The sequence below is a fragment of the Hyperoodon ampullatus genome (assembly GCF_949752795.1).
Source record: "Hyperoodon ampullatus genome assembly, chromosome: 3".
Lineage (NCBI taxonomy): Eukaryota > Metazoa > Chordata > Mammalia > Artiodactyla > Ziphiidae > Hyperoodon > Hyperoodon ampullatus.
In genome coordinates this window covers 25,432,493-25,454,655 of record NC_136916.1, presented here as the reverse complement: position 1 = coordinate 25,454,655, position 22,163 = coordinate 25,432,493, and the positions used below count along the sequence as shown (strand labels likewise).

Below are 22,163 nucleotides of genomic sequence, written 5' to 3'. Positions count from 1 at the left end.
AGACAAAGTGATACTTCTGAACTAGGTATATAGAAACCTGCATGAGAAAGGATTTGCACTTATTTGTCCGTGTTTAACTGCCCTAATCAAGAGCAAATCTGAAAGACCAGCAATAACCGTAGAAAAACAGTGGAACTAACTAGCTCTTACAATATGCTGGCAACAACAGTGCCCTTTCCAGTGGGCAAAATCCACCACAAACTAATAAGCTCAGCTCAGAACCCCAATTAAGCACTTAGACAATGAAAAAAACCACCCTGCAGTGGGTAGGCTATTCATTTAGGCATCCAACAGCCTTCCAACTCACCATCAAAAAAGAAATTCAACCCAATACCTCACATTCAAAATGACTAAATAGCTTTCTAGCTAAGCAATCTCATCTATTCGGTACTATTTCCTAGCCAGTCCCATTTCTTTTTCTGGACTGTTGAAACATAATGAAGCATTCAGAAATGAGTATTATCCAACAATCACCATAAATCACCATAACTAGAAAAATGACATGCCAGAAAAGTGCCATTCTAGTCCCCAACAATCTTTTCCTAAAAAACTGGCCAAATGCAAGTTTGACAGTTTTTTCTTGTCCAGAGAAATCTAAAATAGTTACTTTGGAGTGTTAGCTGAAAAAAATGTTAATTCAATCTTGAGAGATTACAATGCATTTCAACAAATTTGTAGTGGTTTACATTAAATGACTCCGGACTTTGAGATCAGTTTATATGGGATACACAAGATCAAAATCAGTATTCATCTTTTAAAACAAAGCAGTCCAATGTCAGAATTTCAAATTTCCAAAAAACTTTTGATAACGGAAACGGCCCTCTCTTCAAATGGAATTCTTTTGCAAGATGAATAGTCTTCATTTTCTTTTAAAAGCACAAAAAGAAGTAAAACATCTGCCTGTATTATTTTCAGAATATTATCTAAAGTTCTCTAAGCAGACAGCCAGGAAAATAAATTTACCATGGTATTACGCACACCATGCAGTAATAGAGAACCTGGCCTCTAGCACCCCATCACCAACCTCTTTCTCAGGGGAAAGCCTCCAGAAGAGACAATGTAGGCAAGGACAGACCACACAAAAGGAAAAGATGGCAAAGGCCAGGTGAGAAAGGACTAGACAAATTTTGAGAAAACTCATTTCCAATTCTACAGTTGCTCAAGTGGGATGGGAGGGTGGTTAAAAGGAAAGAATAATGCTTCTCACCTGGAGTGGGGGAGGAGGAAAAGAAATATAATTTTATCCAAAAATATAAGCTCATTGAACTTAATTACCTACCAAACGGTGATTATCCAGTGACTCGTCACCGACACTGACTAGCAGTAGAGGCTGAAGTCTAAGTAGGAAATGCCACTGTGATTGGCCTCCACCCTCCCCCACTCCGCCGGCTGCTTTTCTGTTTCCAATAGCGAGAGGCCATCAACCCGTAAGGGAGACGCATCAATACAGCAATCCGGGCTTTTCCGGCCTCTGCTGCAGCAGAGGGGACTCTCGTTTCCCACCTACTCTTACTCGGCCGTCACGACCCGCCCAGGCACCTGCCGGACCGGGCTTTCCATTCCCCGGTGTCTCCTCCCTGTCCAGATGCGCCGCCCGGCCCGCAGGCCCCGCTGCAGGCCTGACCCGCCTCCGCTCCAGAGCGCAGCCCGAGACGGCGGCGGAAACCGGCCCCACCCGGAGACCCTCGGAGGAGACCCTCGGACTCGAGGCGCGGCGCGGCCCGCGGGGATGGGGGAAATGGGGCTGGGCAGGGCGTGCGGCCGCCCCCCTCCCGACCCTGGACCCCGGCCCCGGGACCCCCGCCCCTCCCCGCCAGGCCTCACCGTCAGGCCGGTGCCCAGCACGATCACGTCGTACTCCTCATTCATGGCGGGGCCGGGCGCGGACGGAAGCCCAGAGAAAAGAAAAGGCGCAGTACTCTAGGGGTCAGGAGCTAGGCGGCCACCCTGAGGAGGCGGAGGAAGCGCTCAGGCCGGGCCCGGGCACAAGGTAAAAGGGAAGCGGGAGCAGAGGGAAAACGGAGCTGGCGAGGAGGGAGCCGGCCGCCACCTCAGACGGAAAGAGAAGAGCGGGGCGGGGAGGGAAGGGAGGGCAAGGAGGAAGAGAAGGAGAGGCGGGCGGCGACCGGGGCCTCTGCAGCCCGGAAGGGGCTTAGAGGAGGCCGTCGATCACGCCCTTCCCGCTCGCTCATTGGCTAGATCCCCGTCGCCCGCCCAACCTTCTTCTTTTCCTACCTCTCGCGAGAAAAGGGCGGGCCGTGCCCCTTGTGAATTCCGGCTCTCCACGCGGCGCGCTGCCACCGTGGTTGGGGGCGGAGGCGGTCGCGCGCTGGCCCCCGAAGGCAGGGGCGGGAGCGTGCTTGCGGCCGGGGGTCAGCTGTCCAGTTCGTTACTCCCGCCGCCCAGCGGGAGCCTTGCTGCCGCCCTTGGACTTTGTGCCAGGACAGCGGGCGGCCGCCCCGGGCCCCGCAGACCCGGAGCTGACGCCATGTGGCCTGACCCTGGCTGCGGCTCAGCCCCCTGCGCCCCTACGGCGCGCCTAGGCTGGTCTTTTGCAACTTCTCTTGCTTTTCTTTCTATCCTGCCTCCCTTTCCTGAAGGAAAAAGGACCCAACATATTTTAAGGAATTCAGAAATCACTGTTTTCTCTTACTTCCCGCCCTATGTCGTCCTTGCTGGGTGCATCGCCCCTTGTGCAGCCTTAGGAAATTTAGAAGAATTTTAAAAAACGAAAAACGAACAAAAAACCTTCCTTTTAAAAAGTAACCCTTCGCATAAAGGGGAAGGCCAGATTTGATTGGAAGCAGGTCTGCGCCTACTGAGGGCTATAACTTAAACCAGCTGTAAAAATAGCTGACCAGTATGTGCATCGGTTTACGCCATGAGTGTAGCAGAAAAGAGTCCCTGTTTGCCTTCCATTCCCTCTACCCCTGACCGCCCGGCCCTCCAAACACACACACACCTTTTTTTTAGGATTGTATTTGGCATCTCCAGCTCTGGGTGAGGTGTAAGCAGTGGCTTGTGTTCTCAACCAGAGAGTAGACCCTATACAGGCCTTCTAGAAAAGTCATTTTCCTAAAGGCCTTGACAACCTGTGTTTTCAGCCTGTGACAGGTCTGCATACTCAGCAGACAAGAGTTGGTATTTCCTTCAAGATTTACTCTCAAACATAGCTGGATAAGTGTTATTATGAATAGCATAATAGCATAAAGTAAACCTTGGTAGACGGATCTGCCTTCCTTTATGTTTAAATCACTCTGATTCAGGAAAGAATGTAACAATTTTTTACAATGTTTCTTCACCCCTAACTAGAGGTTAAGAAGGTGTATTATATTGGACGATGGACTTTTTTTGGGGGGGTGGGGGGGAGGGAGAAGAAAGCTACTTAAATTTACAATCTTTTTTTTTTTAAGATGTTTTTGATGTGGACCATTTTTACAGTCTTTATTGAATTTGTTACAATATTGCTTCTGTTTTATGTTTTGGGTTTTTAGCCAGGAGGCATGCGGGATCTTAGCTCCCCCACCAGGGACTGCACCCCCTAGTTAGAAGGTGAAGTCCCAACCACTGGGCCACCAGGGAAGTCCCTACATTCAATCTTAATTAGATTTGTATACATTAGTGACCAAATGAATTTTTACAAGTAGACAAAAATCAAGTGCAAAGTTACTAGACTACTGAACAGATTATGTAACAGACTTTTCTTTGGCTAAACAGGTGATGCCTTAAGAAAGTCCTGCTGTTACTCTCTAAGTAGTCAGGTGTCATGTGTATCTAACATGTTTACAAACAACAGGAATTTATTTCTTACAGTTCTGGAGTCTAGGAAGTACAGGGTCAAGTTGTGTCTGGTGAGGACCAGTTGCCTGGTTCACCCTGTCTTTTCACTGTGTCCTTATATGGTGGAAGGGACAAGGGATCTCTCTCGGGCTGCTTTTATAATGTTACCTATGTTTTTAAACTGACCGAAAATATTGACTCTTTTTTTTTAACTAGAACTTTTTTCACATATTGCCATCAGCCTCTGAATGTTGAAGAAGCTTTTAAGCATATCAGCTGAATTACGTTGCCATGTCTTAAGTGAAGGATAGTTCATCAATACCCACATGGAATTACTGAAAAACTTAAAGGTATTAGATAAGAGAACAGAATTTAAGGTTAATAAGGCTCCTCAGTCTGATCCCTTACACTCAAGTTTAGTTTTGTTGGCAGATAAGTCCTATGGCCCTGCAGAAGAAAAAAAAAAAAAAAAAAAAGAACTAATCTTCAACAGATTGAGCCCATCCAGATTCCACCCCACCTATTCCAGTTGCCAAGGAATTTGGCAGACAACAAATACTGTTTATGGTGCAGTGGCTTAAAAGCCACTAATTGGTTCAGTGTATCAAAGGCCACAGATGGCAGTTCTTGATAGAGTGTGAAACCTTAGGTTGGGGGAAGTAGGTTGGTGGAGAGGAGTAGAAAACACCATCAACCTTGAAAATGTTTCAAATCTTTACACAAAGCAAGAAGAGTCCAGAGACGGTCTTATTTATACTTGGCACTAGGGAATAATTGTTTGCTGATATGTTTCTCTGCCTGCACTTCACAAAGGAAGAGACAAGAGTCCAAGGAAAAGAAAATTAAAGTGAACCTTAGTCCAGGCTGTCTTTCTCTGTCCAAAACCACAACAGTTTCTCAACCAGTATTCCCCCTCCTCGGTGTTCTGACCATTATCTTCTTAAAACTTGAATCAGAGCATGTTCATGCTTCTGCCTATGTTTTGCACTTAGAGTAAAATGCAAATTCTTGAATAGGGCTTAAAAGTATTGTTTAATCTGCCTTTTCTCCCTCTCTCGCTCCATCTTGCCATACTTCTGGCTCACTACACTCCAAACACACTAGTCTTTCAGTTCCTAGAATCTGGTGGAGCTTTTAACCAATCAAGGGCCTTGCACTCTTGGCAGTCCTGTGGCTACCGACCCTCACTTCCCCTCCTGCACCTCTTCTCACAGCTAGTTCTCTCCACTTCCTTAAGTTTCAGCTTAAAACCTGACCACTTTATCTAAAGTGGGTTCCCCTCAACTTTTATTCTCCATCAGCCCCCTGCTTACTTCTTTCATTCCTTTTTTTAAAATAAATTGGTGATCATTTGCTTGTTTTTTGTCTGCCTGTGGATCAGAATGTAAACTCTCTGAGTCCTGCTGAGTCCCTGGCAGGTGATGAGTAAATATCTGATGAATGAATAAGAGACCTGGAAGTTGATTCCTAGATCTACAAGGACTAAATGTGATGAAATAGGTACCAGCTCCTCTTGGTACTTTTGAAAAGCACAGCTTTTCTTATAGCAGAGGATACTAAAGTTCATATTTTAGAGGCTCTTAAAGGTAGGAATTGGCAAAACATAAATCTGTTTAAAATCAGGATGGCTAATGCTGAAGATAAAATATGATAGGATCTAGAAAAAATTTTAATGAATTTCCAAAAATATATATTTTCAAGTTTATGATAGATCATTTACTCCCCCATCCCAACCCCCAAACTCTTCATCTGTCCGTGGTCTCCATCTCAGCAGTGACTGGCTCCACTCTGGGCCCAAACCAGAATTCTAGGTATCGTCCTGATTCTGTCTTCTTTCTCTCCTTCCACATATATTCCTGTTTTCTTTGGCTGTGTAACAAACCACCCTAAAACTTAGTGGCTTTAAAACAAACAAACCAACAAACGTAGTGGCTTAAAACAACAGTGTACTATTACCTCTTATGGTTCTGTGGGTTGAATGGGCTCAGACGCATGGGAATTGCTTGGGCCTGGGACTGGGGCTGGGGTCATCTGAAGGCTCTAGTGATCTGGACGTCCAAGATGGCACCCACATGGCTGACAGTTGTTGCCACTGTTGGCTGGGAGCTTAGCTGGGGCTGTCAACAAGAGCAGCTATATATGTGTGACTTCTCCATTTGGCTTATACTTCTCAAAGTATGGCAGTTGTGTTCCAATAGTAGAAATTCCAAGAAGCAAGAAATCAGAAATAGAAGCTGCAGGCCTCTTAAGGCCCAGAACCTGCCACAGTGTCCCTTGTGCCATATTCTTTTGTCAAAGCAGTTACAGAGCACACCCAAGTTCAAAAGGAGGAGCTATAGAACCCAGCTATCAGTGGAAACAGTGCCAATGAATCTGTAGCCGCCTTTAATTGGCCACAATGCCCCATTATGTTCTGGCCATTCCACCTCATAAAAAGCCTTCCAGTCCCTTCTCTTCATTCTCACGGCCACTACCCTAGTACCGGCCACCATCAAATTCTCTCCTAGATCATTGCAAAAGCTTCCTTCTGTTTAGTGGTCTCTATATTATAGCCCAAATGATCTTCATAGAAAGTGACTGAGTTGACCATGACTTTAAAGTCTTTCATGGGTCTCCATTGCTCTTAGCATAAAGTTCAAACACCTGGTCGTTTCCTAAGAGGAGCCTGAATGATCTGCCTCAATTACCTAGTCAAACAAATCCTCACCCCAGCCCTCCTCCACCGTATTTTCTAATCCATTGCTGTATTCGTTAGTTTCCAGTCACAAAATCAGAGCCGCTCTATGTATTTTAAACAGAGGCAGCAAAATATATGGAATTGGTTTCAAAACTTGTAAGGGCTGGAGGGGCAAAAAAGGTGACCCAGAAGTGAGGAAGTGCCTGGGTACTAGGCTGGAGCAGAAGGGGGGAGTGTGTTACCCAATGCTCATGATTGCTGGGCTGCTCAGGCTGACCCACTGCCGGTACTACCACTGCAGGGCTACTTTGCCACCACTGCCCCAGGAGCCCAGGAGGGCCCCCCCGCTCACTGATGCTACTGCTGCCCCCTCCCCCAGATGCTACAAGGGCAGAGAACATGGCTCCTCCCTGCCTCCTGCCTCCAGTCTCCTACCAGCGCTTCCCCTTGGCAGCACCTCCCCAGAAGCTCCAGAAGCGAGTTGGCAGAGGGATCTGGTTGGTGTACTCTGCTGACTCAGCCTCCTGCAACATAGAGAAAAGCAGGCATGGAGCCGGGAGCCAACAGACAGCTGATCAGAGAGCTAAATGCTTTTGCGTTCCGTGAACTCACCAGGCTCTTTCCCTTCTGTTTTTTGTTTGTTTGGCGGCACCGTGCCATGCGGCATGCGGGATCTTAATTCCCCAACCAGGGATTGAACCCACATCCCCTGCAGTGGAAGCGTGGAGTCTTAACCGCTGGACTTCCAGGGAAGTCCCCTCTTTCCCTTCTGAACATACTTTTCCCTCTATCTGAAATGTTCTTTCCTTCTCCTTCTACTTGACCTTGCTTTCTCCTGCTTGTTAGAATTCTCAGTGCAGATGTCACCTGTTCCAGGAATCCTTTCTTAATGCCCAGTCGGGATTAAACTCCTCTATTCTGGGCTACACGGTTCTACCAACCCTCTCTTGACACTTGTCACCTGAGTGTTTACTGCTCTGTAGTCTTACTAAGTTGTATTCCTCTCAAGGGTAGAACGCTCCCTTTTCATCCTTTTGTTCCTTACCACCTAAATCATAGTAGGCAGTAAATAAATATTTAATGCAAGGCTCAGAATCTGGAGGATAATTATAATGGCCTCTCAATGGTCTGTGAGCCCTCAGATTTGTATGCAAAATATAGTGCTTATGTGAATTTTTCCAGAGAGAGGATCCACCATCAGATTCCCAAAAGGGTCAATGACTCCTAAATGTTTAAGAAACTGTATGTATGGATAACAGAATGAACTCACAATATTCCTAAAATGTAGAGAAAAATGTAACTGCCAGGAAGAAACTGAGTATCAAAGACCATTTCAGTGTCTTAGCCTCCATCACTTTTATTGAATTCTTGTATATAGAGAAGTAAAATCAGTACCAAGACTGATGATGTACATGGAAATACAAAATAATATGCAAAATAGAAATCATTAGCAAGTGTAATTATTAGCAGCTCTGCAGAGATGCTTTGTATATGGACTGGGAGTTGGTGGAACTGGGTGGGGCTCAGGTGTGGTGGCAGGACAGGTAAGCCAGGTGTCCTGATTCCCAGAAGAATCACAGGCACAGGGCAGGCATGTTCTAGACCCCTTTGCCCTTCAGGAAGATTCAGCTCACTCTAGCACCTAAGTGTAGAGACCTCGTGGGATGAAGAAGTAATGACAATTAACTATTTCATTTCACATATTTGTTCCATCCTGAAAGACTAGACAGACCTCTAAGCTGCCCAAGCCTTAATGTTGCTTAGGTCACTTTAAAACCATTCACTTGGGGACTTCCCTGGTGGCGCAGTGGTTAAGAATCCGCCTGGCAATGCAGGGGACACGGGTTTGAGCCCTGGTCCGGGAAGATCCCACATGCCACGGAGCAACTAAGCCCGTGCACCACAACTACTGAGCCTGCGCTCTAGAGCCCGCGAGCCACAACTACTGAAGCCCATGCGCCTAGAGCCCGTGCTCCACAACAAGAGAAACCACCATGATGAGAGGCCCGCGCACTGCAATGAAGAATAGCCCCCGCTCACCGCAACTAGAGAAAGCCCACGTGCAGCAACGAAGACCCAACGCGGCCCTAAATAAATAAATTTATTTTTTAAAAAACCATTCAGGGCTTCCCTGGTGGCGCAGTGGTTGAGAGTCTGCCTGCCGATGCAGGGGACACGGGTTCATGCCCCGGTCCGTGAAGATCCCACATGCCGCGGAGCGGCTGAGCCCGTGAGCCATGGCCGCTGAGCCTGCGCGTCCAGAGCCTGTGCTCTGCAACGGGAGAGGCCACAGCAGTGAGAGGCCCGCGTACCGCAAAAAAAAAAACAAAAAAAAACCATTCACTTGAATGTTTCTTGTATTAACTTAAGTTACTTTGGTTTCAAATAACAAAAACCATGTCAAGCTATCGTAAGAATAAAAGGAGAATATATTATAAGGATAAAGGGGCAAAAATATAGTCAGGGTTCTGGAAGGAACGGGAATCAGGAACTGGAAGGTTGTCTCTGAGCTCAGCGGCCCTCTGTCCGGCTTCTCCGCTGTCCTCTCCCTGTGGGTCCACTCTGCTTCCCTTGGAAGAAGAAGGGAGATGGCGGTGGGCAGCCCCACTCACCTGAGTTACCCAATGCCTGTTCAGGGGCTCACCTGGAGCAAGGTTTCTCAGCCACACACTGCCGACACTTAGGCAGGTAATTTGTGGTGGGGACAATCCTGTGCATTGCAGTGTGTTTAGCAGCATCCCTGGCCTCTACCCACTGGATGCCAGCATCCCCCAACCCCCATCCCAGCTGAGACAATCAAAATGTCTCCAGATATTGTCAGTGTCCCCCGGGGGTGGGGGTGGTGGTGGCAAAAATCAATGCGGGTGAGAACCTCTAAACCAGACTATCTAGTTTTTCATAATTCAGCATCAAATTTCCAGAAGAGAGAATTGGATTGGCCCAGCTCAAGTCTGTGTCCAATTTGACCCAATTAACTATAGCCAGGGCATAGGGTCACATGGCAGAAATATGGCTGCCAGGAGTCCACCCCTGTGGGAGGGGTGTTCCATTCCCAGAAAAGAGGGATGGACAGATATTCTAGGAGGTGTCCATTACATTTCCCTAACCCTAGTGAAGTGTTCTAGCCTGACTCTGTACTATATTTGTATGTGGTTTAGGGGAAATTTTTCTCAGAGATATATTTATGATATCTATATACCTTTAATGTTTAACCCCCAATCTTCCACTAGAAGGCCTTTGAAATAAAAATATCTAATTGTTTTCATTTATTTCTTCAATAATTATCTACTGTGTCTCCTCTGTGGCAGGTGCTGTGCTAGGCCTTACTGAGCTTAGATTAGGTCCTGTCTACACAGAGGTTTTATTTTAATTCCAGACTAATTTAATGGTTATAATAGTACAGTCCTACTTTGGATTAGCATTGCTTTCATTTTCAAAGCCATTTAACCTTTGATATCTAATTACTATTTTTAATGTTAACGTTTTAAAATCAGTTCTCTTCTTTATACCACTGTGGGCCTGTCTGCCTGTCAGATAGGAACGCTGGACTTGGTCTTCTTGCCAGCAATTGGTGAACAGACGCAAGAAGTGTTTTACTGGAATAGTCACAGTTTGACCACTGACTCTCAGATGCCCATGGCGCTGGGAAAAAATTCCAAGATCAGTCTTGACTCCTACCAGAAAAAAAAGATAACAAAGTGTTAGGAAGAACATCTTGTCTTTTCTCCGATAACAGAAAAATTAATTATTGGGTTAGCTGGCAAATAAGGATCCACTATGCAGTGATGGCTATATAGAATCACTCTGTTAGATTAAAAACGAGATAGGCTTGGGGCTTCCCTGGTGGCACAGTGGTTAAGAATCTGCCTGCCAATGCAGGGGACATGGGTTCGAGCCCTGGTCCGGGAAGATCCCACATGCCACAGAGCAACTAAGCCCATGTGCCACAACTGAGCCTGCACTCTACAGCCCACAAGCCACAACTACTGAGTCTGCATGCTACAACTACTGAATCCCACACGCCTAGAGCCCGTGCTCTGCAACGAGAAGCCGCTGCAATGAGAAGCCCACGCACCGCAACGAAGAGTAGCCCCCGCTCGCTGCAACTAGAGAAAGCCCGCGCGCAGCAACAAAGACCCAACGCAGCCAAAAAAAAAAAAGAAAACGAGCTAGGCTTACAGCTACTAATCTCTTCCCACCTCCCCAAACAGTGTGCTGCTCCTCCAGTCCCTTATAATCTACATCAGCATCTCCCAGTGAGCTCAAGATGCTTTTCCTGGAGAGAGTTCCAGGGTCATATAAGTTGAAGTGTTGCCTTTTATACCCTCTTTCGGGAGAGCCACAATGAGGATGTAAGGGCTCTAATGAGTTCTCACTGCCATAGCCATTTAGGAGAGAAATCGGCAGTATTTAATAAATTTAACATGCGTACACCCTATATCCCCTCTCCCTACTCCTGGGTATGTATCAAAAATCAATTTTCTGGTGTGTCAGAAGATGTGTTAAAATGTTCGTCGGATACCAACATGTAGAAGCAAAGAGTTGGAGGTAACCTTCCTGCAGCAATCAGAAGCATTAATCTACAATGTAGCCAAGTGAGGGAGGCTGAAAACAGAATGGGATTCCCAGCACAATGCCATTATTGTAAAACTGTAAATCACATGCATCTGATACATTGTTCAAAATATACTTATGTTTAAATACTTATGTTAAGTTGAATTGCAATGGCACTCATCAGAGAGCAGGTGCATGTATGGGATGTTATCGCCTCCAAGCTCGTACTGCTTGCCACTCAAGCCCATAAACAGAGAGACGAGGTTTTGGGGCAAGGAATAGCGACTTTATTTGGAAATCCAGCTGACAGAGAAGATGGTGGACTCGTGTCCCAAAGAGCCATCTTACCCGAGTTAGAATTCGTTCGGACTTCTTTAATGCTAAGAGGGGAGGGGAGGTGACTGGTTGCTGCAAACCTCTTGGTGCCAGAATCCTTTGTTCTTGCAGCTGTCCATGTAGGTCTGGTCACATTGTTCCTATAAACCTCCACCAAGACAACTGTTATTCTCTGTTCTGCAACTTTTTATCTCTACATGAAAAGAAAAGTGTTATACCTTTAAAGGTCAAAGCCTTGAGAATGAGCTACCCCATAAATTTCAGGCTACAGGCAACATTCTTTTACAAAAGGTGCAGAGCCAGCATGACTAAGCACAGGCAACAGAGCCCAAAAGTTAGAGCTAAAGGAACAGATCCAATATGGAGTCAGGTTTGTTCTTCTCTGTTACAGGGGAGCGGAGGCGGGGGGGTCACAATAATAAAATAAGAGAAGGAACATGAGATGATGTTTCACAGACTGAACACATGCCTTTAATCTGACTCCTTCCTCAAAGTCTGCTAAAATGGCAATAAGGGAATAAAAAAGGATGTAAACCCGTGAGTTCAAAGAGAATAGAAAAGGAGATCAGCGGTTGAGAGAAGCTGATGGAATTTTTGAAAGATCGGAAGCAGATGGTCAAGTCTAACTGACTTAACAGACCAGAGGAAGCCAAAACTTCAGAGCCTGCACAGAGGTAAGGCATTAAGAAGCAAATGCATTCAAGCTAGAAGACCCCAGAAAACCAGAAGTTAGGTGAAACCTCAAAGGCCAGGCCGTGCACAGGGGTGAAAACAGAACTGGCTGGAGGTACGGAAAAGGAGCAGTGGGTTCCTGGATCCCTCCTTCTCCCCCCGCCCCAACAAAGGCAGGCGGTTGAGTCAGCAAGGTCCTGATTCGGACGCACTAGACACACAGAGAAAAAACACTCCACAGTTGAACAAATGGGATTCGCCGGGCCCGGTGCTCATAGTGGGGGAAGCAGGAGGTACATGGGAAATCTCTGCACTCAGTTTTGCTGTGAACCTGAAACCGCTCTAAAAACTAAAGTGTAGGAACAAAATAATAATCATAATAAATAGTTTTAAAATGCTTTGGGATAGATTCTCATTTTAAGAAAATAAAATATAGCATTTTCACTTGAGAAAATAAAAGGAATCCAAATGGCCCTCGTCAGGTGAGAAAACTGTGATGCAGGGAGAGTGACTATCTCCCTGGCAATGACATGGGGGGTGGGAGACATGGCCTGGGCCCCTCCCCGTTCCCCCCCAGCACCGCTGGTTCCAGGTGACCAGCGGCCCTGCATCCCGGCAGTGGTGGGCCTGCAGCAGGCTCGCTGGTTCCTCTGGTGTTTACAGCCGCAGCGGTTTACTGGCTACTCGGGTGAACATCTAAAAACATCTGGACCTTTCCTCTTCCGTAGCAATAAAAACAACTTCCAAACAGGGTCAGGGGGGTCTGTGCTGATGTATCAGTCTGTGGACCTGAGCTGTAGACATTTTATTCTTGCCATTTCATTCACATTCAGGTGAGCTTATTGTCATGTTTATCTTGTTTTTGTTCCATCATAAGGCTTTCAGGTCTCTGACGCTGCAGGTCCCGGTTTGCCTCCCCATACTTCTCTTCAAACAGTGTAGAGCCGCAGGATTCCAGAATAGACGGAAAAGGATTTTGGAGGCCCCACTCAATCTCCCCATTTTATGGATGAGGAAACCCATGCCTAAGAAAATCTCAGTAGCTTGTACCTCTAACCACCATCTGTCAGTTAATTAAGTTACATTTCCCTGCTGGTAGAATCCCATCAGCATTGTGTATATGTGTTAACACTTTTTTTTTTTTTGAAGTATAGTTAACTTACAATGTGTTAGCTTCAGGTGTACAGCTAAGTGATTCAGTTATACACGCACACATATATATATCTTCTTTTTTAGATTCTTTTCCATTATAAGTTATTACAAGACATTGAATATAGTTCCCTGTGCTATGACTGTAGGTCCTTGTTTATCTATTTTATATATAGTGGTGTGTATCTGCTAATCCCAAACTCCTAATTTATTTCCCCCCGGCCCCTCCCCATACACTATCATTGTGTGTTTTATGAAAGCCTTGCTTTATGCTGTGAAGATTTTACTTTTGACCCAGGGAATCTCTTCACCTTTCAGCCCTCTGACCTACGAGGTTCGATTCACACTCAGAGCTGTCCGTGTGCTTCCTCTCTGCTTTCCAGGGGGCCTGAGCCAGCAGGCCCTGCCCCACTGGCTGTGCTTCACTGATTACCCTACTGGTCAGCACAGAAGGAGAACACCCAAAATGCAAATTTAAAAAAATATGCATGGGGGTTCCCTGGTGGCGCAGTGGTTGAGAGTCCGCCTGCCGATGCAGGGACACGGGTTCATGCCCCAGTCCGGGAGGATCCCACATGCCTCGGAGCGGCTAGGCCCGTGAGCCATGGCTGCTGAGCCTGCGCGTCCGGAGCCTTTGCTCCGCAGCGGGAGAGGCCACAACAGTGAGAGGCCCACGTACCGCAAAAAAAAAAAAAAAAAAAAAAATGCATGGGCTTAATGTATCCTTGATGCCTAGTGCATCTCTCAACAGCATTTCTTTCACTGTTTTAAGTAACACTCTTGTAAGCAGGAGCGAGGGCTGAGGGTTCAGAAGCTGGTCAGCAGCCCCTGGTCACCGCAGGTTGTGAAAACACACCCTCTGGTCAGCTCTGCATCTCTTGCCCATGCTTTCTTTTCTTCTCCCTCTTCCCTGTTTCTCTCTCTCTCTCCCTCTTTTATTGCCTTATTTCTCCCCCTTTCTTGGGCCTTTCTTCCCATGGCACCTTTGACACTTTCCAAGCCACTGACATGAGGTCAACTCTTCCTGTGTGTATTGTTGGTGTGATGTAATGAAGTGGTTGTTTCCACCCCCTGGAACATGCAGTAGGTCCCTGTCCCCCCTCCTGTCTCTGTCTCTCTATCTCTGTGTGTCTCTCTCTGTGTGTCTCTCTCTGTGTCTCTGTGTCTTTGTGTCTCTCTGTCTCTGTCTATCTCTCTGTCTATGTCTCTGTCTCTGTCTTCTTAGCACTATCAGGTGGTGGGTTTCTAGGGGCTCTGTCTCTCTCTCTCTGTCTCTGTCTATCTCTCTGTCTATGTCTCTGTCTCTGTCTTCTTAGCACTATCAGGTGGTGGGTTTCTAGGGGCTCTGTCTCTCTCTCTCTGTCTCTGTCTATCTCTCTGTCTATGTCTCTGTCTCTGTCTTCTTAGCACTATCAGGTGGTGGGTTTCTAGGGGCTCTGTCTCTCTCTGGGGGCTTTGCTCACTTCAAGGTGCAGAGTAAAAGGGCCTGGGATGTGGATGGAGAGCATGCCTCGCTGCGTGGTCACCCTTCCTGCTGCTCATCCAAGTGCCTCCTGGAAAACAGCTCTGAAGATTAGCATGCTCATCAAACAGCTTTATTTGCATATTGGGGTCACAGGCACTGGTCCTGTGGGAGGCACCTGGGGATCCTGTGTTGCACAAAGACCATCACACACTTCTTGTCATACGTGAAACTGGCCTTGACCTGCAGCTCAGCTGGTGGGCAGGAGAAATTCTTGGGCAAGTTCTCACGACCTTAGAGCCTAATATTTCTACGGTGTCAGAACACTAACACTGCAATTCACCCTTAAAAAGCCAGTGGTATATATTTTTATTAATTTTTGATTTCAAGATAACACACATAGTTTAAAAATAGTCAAATAAAACTTGAGTGTACAGTGGAAAGCAGCATGTGTTCCTTCCACCCCAGACCTCCACTCCCCACTGTTTCTTATGTGTCCTTCCAGAAACATTCTGTACATATGCAAGCATAAACCCATGTTTATATGTGCATGGTAGCTTATTTCACCGAGGTGGCAAAATCGAGAAGTCTGCCAAGGAGAGCTGAGTGGGAGGATGACACTTGCAGTGATGAGCAAGGAGACATCGGGGCCACGGAGAAGATGCAGGGGATGGGGGGCCTGGAGGACAGGTGCAGGGACTCTGACCAGGAGACCCACCTGAGCAGGACAGGGAGGGAGGCTGCCAACAGCGTCAGGGACTGCTTCTCGAATGAATAGCATGGAGATGCGGGGAGATGGGAAGGGGAAGACATTAAGGGAAAAAAACACTATTTGTTACAGTTTCTGGCCCCTTAGATCAAGAGGTAACGGGTACCACTTACAACACAGGCCTTTCCAGCCTCCTTTTATGTCAAACGCATCAAGAATGCCCTCGTGCGGGCTCCGGCTGCGCATACATCAGCTCAGGCCACGGAGCCAGTATCTGCCCTTTTCCACAACTTGGTTTTTTCTCTCCTTTCCTTTCAAAGTGTTTCTTTCCTCGTGGCCACCTAATGCTTTTCCACGAGTGCTGGCATGAAACTTCATGACTGTTTCCAACCAGAAGGAACAATGTTCCCTTCAAAAGGTCAGGACTCTGGTGACAAACACTATTCAAAATAGCTTAGGAAAAGGGGAGCCGTGTGGATGTTACGTGGCATCACCTAGATCCCCCTTCATGAATAACTCTCCACCTCAAATGCCAGGAGTGCCGTGGCAGCCCCTGGGCTGTCAGCTCCTCAAGGGGCTGCATCAGCACAGGAGAGACACCTTGCAGAAAGCCAAGTCCACGTCCAGGGACACATCCTTGAGGGGCACATGGTCTCGCCCTAGATTTGAAAGGAAGACTCGCTGTCCAGAGCCCCCGGGAGCCAGTCCAGGCTGTCCTGTAGCCTGTGTAGCAGTGAGGCTCCTCCGTCCACTCAATCCTGTCTTCCATCCACAGGTGTTGACACCAAGACACTCCCTAATGGGCTACCCGCCCGCCAAACCTCATCTCCATCCCAGCCTGAGCAGGGAAGCTACTGGCTCCTGTAACCAAACCATTCGTGGAGCAGCAGCACAGCAGCCCGGGACCCATGTACCAGGGGCTGGATTGGGGGTTTGACCAGAGACCTGCTCCACGCTGGCCTCACACTGGCCGCTCACACCAGAGAGAAGCCAGACTTCTCCTGTCTCTTCCTGTTGGGCTGCACCCCACAGGCCTGCAAGCCCTGCACTTGCCCAGCTTTAAGACCGAAGAAAGAGCCCAGAGTCAGTGAACGAGACATCAATGGTTTAATGGACGGGGGAGCTTACATGTCAGAAGCAGGGTCCTAGAGCGACACCCCAGCACAGTGGGCAGGACATGGCAGCATGCTTCGCTGGTAGGGTGTGGTGTGACTTGCCAGTTATAGGGGGAATTATGTCAGGTTGGCTCCTTGGTTACCAGGGATACTAGCAGAGGGCACGCCCCTCACCACCCCTTTGACAAGAACAATCATCACCTGGGACATGGCAAGTATGTAGGAAGGTCAGTCAGATGAGTGGGGTGTAGGTGAAGCAGGGGCTAGTCCAGCAAGGGATGCACGGAGAGCAAGAGAACAGCCATCTTGAGTGGCCTGACCGTACATTGTCCCCAGGGCAGATGCTGGGAAAAGGCGCTGATTGGCCTTGACTGGGGCAGGCGACTTCAGACATGAAGAAGCAACGCCAGCTGTGCCCAGTTTAACTGTTCAGAGGGGGGCAACATAAGAGGCAGGAGAGTGCTACTGAGTGGACAAACCATGACCCCCGGACACCATGGGCACCCTGTCCCCATCACTTAGTCTCTGCTGGGGAGCCCCCCCGTCTGGCCCAGGGGAAGCCGGGGGCAGCATGCTGGGCTGTGACCTTGGAGGTCCGGGATACCCCCTTGCTGCATGCTCCTGTTAACGTTTGTTTCTTCACAGGGTTTAAGTCTCCTGAGGTGGGCATCATGCTTTCTGAACTGGACTCCTCACAGGCCCTCGACTGGGCATAACAAATGTGGTGGATGAACCGACACTAGTTCCTTGTAGTTTAAACGAAGAGGAATGGCATGGACTGCTTAGCAAGGGTGTCATTAATCCCCACTTAGATGTACTTTTCAACTCATTCCAGACATTCAGAACAGTGCTAACCTATAAGTGCAACAGCCCTTGAGGTTAGTAAGGAAAATGTAACATTAAGAGAATCAAAGCAAATTAAATAAAAACCCCAAACCTAACAAAATAGAGATGCCCAGCTCTCTTTCACACCCCTCCCCAACCCCCGCAAGCCAAAGGCCAGGTCAGAACTGCATGCGCTCTGCAGTTAGAGAGACCCTCAGGATCCTGCATGGCCCCCTCGCCCCACTGCCTCTGTTCCCTCCGAGAACTGATTGGACCAGGATGGGCCCCTGACCTAAACCAGGCACATCCCCCTCTGGCCGCTTTGGAATCAAGACCCTGAGGTGCTGTGGGTCCATTCGGTCCTCAGCTGGGAAGCAATGTGAATGCAGGTGCACAGGGGCTGGACCTCACCAGGAAAGTGCAGAGGTCAGGAAGCAGGGCCTCAGAGACAGGGACCCTGAGGTCCTGGGGCTGGGACAGTACACCTGGGGCCTGTGGAGCCAGGGCAGACTTCTTGTGTGTACTGTCTCTGGTTTTTGTGCTGACGACATCAGCTGAAAGGAAAAGGGTCCAAACAGGCCCTGCCCCTATCCACTGCCCTGCTGTCCATCTCATCCTTTTTTCATTTAGCAAGTGAGTGGTCCAGGTGAAACCTCTCCTGAGCATTTACATCCTGATAGGGATCAATGCCTTCTACCAAAGGGACTAACTTTCAAGGAAAGAATTTCAGGCTTCTGCTGGGGGTGTATTTTCCAAGCCATCTGGAAGCTGGGGGGACCTGACTGTATGCTGGGGGCAGGCCCTGGTGAGGACCAAATAAGTGAGAGAATCAGGGGTCTTGTGGCCTGCAGGGTAGGCTGGGCTCTGATCTGAGGTCTCCACACCTGAGGCCTCCCTCACACCTGCCCCGAGCACTGGCCCCTGTGCTTGGCCTGTGGGTGAAGCGTGGATGGACACGCGGCCCAAGAAGGGCAAAGGATTCTCTGTGAAAGGGGGGGCCACTTTGGGGAGCAAGTGCGAGTGACCACAAGAGTTTCCCAGGAAAGGGAGATAACTTAGGAATTATACAAACCTAATAGGAGATGAATCACTTTTTTTCAGAAGGGATTTGGGAGAAACACGTGTATTCCAGGACAGGTAGCTTGCAAGTTGCCATGGAACAAGATGCAGGGAGGAAACAGACTGTGTTAGTCAGGGCTCTCCAGAGAACAGAAGCAACAGGATATATATAGAGATATACACAAGAGGAGACTTATTACAGGGACTAGCTCATGCCTTATGGAGGCTGAGAAGTCCCCTAATCTGCCGTCTGCAAGCTGGAGGCCCAGGAGAGCCGGGGGTGTAGTTCAGTCCGAGTTTGAAAGTCTGAGAGCCAGGAGCAATGATGTGTGAGGCTGGGAGGAGATGGACATCCCAGGTCACCTGGAGCAGAGGGCAAATTTAACCCTCCTGTGGATTGAATTATGCCCCCCGCATTGATGAGGGTGATCTTTACTCAGCCTGCGAACGAGAGGGCTGACGGTCTAAGTTCCAGGTGGAGTCCAGAGGCCTGAAGACCAGGGCACCAATGTGTAAGTCCCAGTCCAAGGGCAGGAGAAGGCCAGTGTCCAACCCTGCATCCAGCAGAGAGAGCAGATCCCCTCCTCCAACTTCTAGTTCTGTTCGGGCGTCTGTGTTGGGGAGGGTGATCTTCTTTCCTCAGTTCACCGATTCAAATGCTCATCTTTTCCAGGAACACCCTTCCAGCCACACCTGGAAATGTTACCAGCAACCTGGGTACGCTCAGCCCTGTCAGGTGGACACATAATGTTAACCATCACACAGACCAACTGGATTTTAGATCCTCTAGGATTCTACCAGGTATTTAGTGAGATGCCTGCCCCCCGCCATGGGTAGATGGAGCCACGAGAGCCTTTGACTTCAGTGGGAGTAAGCGATTTGCTGAAGAAACTCAGTTGATTGGTGGAAAAGTCAATCGTCCAACCAATACTGAGTGACTGGAGGTGCCTGGTACTGTAATGAGGACACAACAGTGGTAAACATCGCAGGCCCTGCCCTCCTGGAGTCGAGTCTGGTATGAGGGACAGACAGTGAACAAGTAGGGGGAAATGGGATGTGAGTTACACACAAGGGCAGGTGTCAGGCAGACAGCAGGAGAGGCTGGGTGCCCACATTCAGGTTCCCTACACAGGCTCTGCACCCTCCACAGCCTCACAGCGGGGTTTCCCTGTCATCCCCATTTTACAGATGAAGAAACCGGAGCCTTGAGAGGTTAAAGGTTTTGCCCAAGGTCACACCCCCAGTAAATGGCAGAGCTAGGATTTGAACACAGGTCTCTCTGACACCCAAATCTGGGCTCTTTTGGCTTTCTGTGGCAAATTATAGAAATCCAAGTCAAACTATCTTCAACAAAGAAGAGGATATTTGGATCCCCTAATTTAGAAGTGTAAGTGTAAGCTTTAAGCGTGGCTAATCCAGAGTCTATGTCACTGGGGATCCATCCTTCTCTTCAGATTTAGGACAGGCTCTCCCGAGTGGCCAACTTCATGGCCACACAGATCATGTCCAGGCCAGTCACCCCAGTAAAGAGCTTCTGCTGTGGTGGCCTGGAGAGGACTGTGGGGACATAGCTTTGGTCACATGCCCATCACTAAACCCATTAGGCAACTGGGGGGCGGGGGTGAGGTCCTCCAATTACCCAGGCCTGGCCTGAGACTGCCCTTGGTTAGGCAGCAGCCCCACCTGAACTTCATGGAATCAGCTCCCCACAGGAGGAAGGGCTTCTGTTGCCGAAAGAGAGGGAAGGGATGCTGATCAGGCAAAACCAGGCCCACTATGGCTTTTAACCACTATTCTCTGTGTCGAGTTGCCCTTCCATCCTGCACTAAGCAGCACAGCCCAAAGTGCCAAGACTCTGAAGAAGAGAATAGAATGAATGCTAAGGATGAACCACGTTTTATCATAGGACCACCTAACAACTGGTATTTATTCATTGCACCACCTGTTAGCACACAGTAATTAGCGCTGTTCCAGGCCCAGGGACTAGAGGACTTTTTCTGAAGGCACAGGCCCTGTTCTTCAGGTGCTCTCCACCTGGCAGAGGAGGCAAACCAGTAAGAAATTGGAATGTGTTAAGAGCAACGATAAAGGGACACGAATGCCTCCAGGATGTGTAAACAATGCTTTCCACTGAAAAACAAAAAGAAGACTCAGTTAAAAAAAAAAAATGAGCAGGGTTTCCCTGGTGGCGCAGTGGTTGAGAGTCTGCCTGCCGATTCAGGGGACGTGAGTTTGTGCCCCGGTCCGGGAAGATCCCACATGCCGCAGAGCGGCTGGGCCCGTGAGCCATGGCCACTGAGCCTGCACGTCCAGAGCCTGTGCTCCGCAACGGGAGAGGCCACGACAGTGAGAGGCCTGCGTACCACAAAAAAAAAAAAAAAAAAAAAGAGCAAAGAACTCGAATAGACATTCCTCCAAAGGAGATACACCCATGGCCAACAAGCCCATGAAAAGATGCCCAGCATCACTAGTCATGAGGGCGATGCAAATCTAAATCATGAGATACCAGTCCACACCCATTAGGGTGGCTGCTGCGTTGAAAAGTAAGACAAAGGATGTGTGGAGAAACAGGGGCCCTCATACACTGCTGGTAGGAATGTAAAATGGTGCAGCCACTGTGGAAAACAGCTTGGCGGTTCCTCAAAAAGTTAAACAGAATTACCCTCTGACCCAGCAACTCTGCTCCTAGGTATACACCCAAAATAACTGTAAGCAGGCACTCAAACATATATTTGCACACCAGTGTTCACACCAGCACAATTCACAAGAGTCAAAAGGAAACCCAGACGTCCATCAGTGGATGAATGTAAAACAAGTTGTGGTCTATACACACCATGGAAGCTTCATCCATAAAAAGGAACGAAGCACTGATCCATGCAGTGAAACTTTGCACTAAGAGAAAACAGTGCTACACAAAAGGTCAGGGTCACAAAGGTGTTTGTTGTATGATTCCATTTGTATGAAATATCCAGCACAAGCAAATCCACAGAAACAAGGAACAGACTGGTGGTTTCAGGGGGTGGGGATGGGGGTGGATGGAGGAGTAAGCCCCTGCTTACTGGGGCTTATTCTGGGGTGATGAACATGTTTTGGAACTAGACAGAGGCGGTGGTTACACAATATTGTGATTGTACTAAATGCCATTGAATCACTCACTTTAAAATGCTTAATTTTATGTGATGTGAATTTCACTCAATGAAAAACAAAAGTGCCCATGAAGTTGAACGTAAGTTATACAAAGCATATGAGAAGTCAGGCCGGAGAAGGAGGGGTGATTAAGTGCATGGTGGGGTCAGGAGAGCCGTTCTGGGCACAGACTTCCTCTGGGGAGATGCTTTGAGTAACGGAGGCAAGCGCAGCTGTGTGCAGGGACCCACGGTTCCGTTTTCTTCTGATTTACAAGGAGGCTGGTGCTTCTCACCAGGGAGATGGGCCTTCACTGCAGGGTCAGCCCCGAGCCCGGCTGTGCTTGCTGGAGCTTGTTTAGAGCTTGTTTGTTCAGAGACGGGAGGAAGGGCTGTTCTCCAAGGACTGTGCGTCCCCTGCCCCATTGCTGCGGCTGCACAGCATCCTGGGCAGGACAAAGCGGCCCTTGTGTGGATGAAGCAGCTACAAAGTACATTTTCCTCTGGGGGTGAATTGCCACCCTGCAAGGCAGGAAGGTTTCTTTCCATTGCACAGAGCACTTCATTTCATGTCTGAGGGGCCCCGGGCAATGGAGTCCACTCAGGTCTGGGCTGTGTGCTGTGGAGGGTGGGGACTTGGGAGGCTAGGGACCGCTTCCTGGAATCAGACAGAACCTGTTGGCAGGTGTGGCTCTGGAGT

The 22,163-nt window shown here is 48.3% G+C and overlaps 1 protein-coding gene across 1 annotated transcript in view; it reads right to left on the bottom strand.

The window, feature by feature from the left end:
• Positions 1 to 1,869, bottom strand: part of GDI2 (GDP dissociation inhibitor 2) — a gene marked incomplete at its 5' end in the record, with an annotated part of 45,178 nt that extends 43,309 nt beyond the window's left edge. The window contains one exon of the mRNA XM_079699881.1: positions 1,825 to 1,869. Within this exon, the coding sequence (XP_079556007.1) occupies positions 1,825 to 1,869 (45 nt within the window). The remainder of the gene's footprint in view (positions 1 to 1,824) is intronic.
• Between the last annotated feature and the right edge of the window lie 20,294 nt (positions 1,870 to 22,163).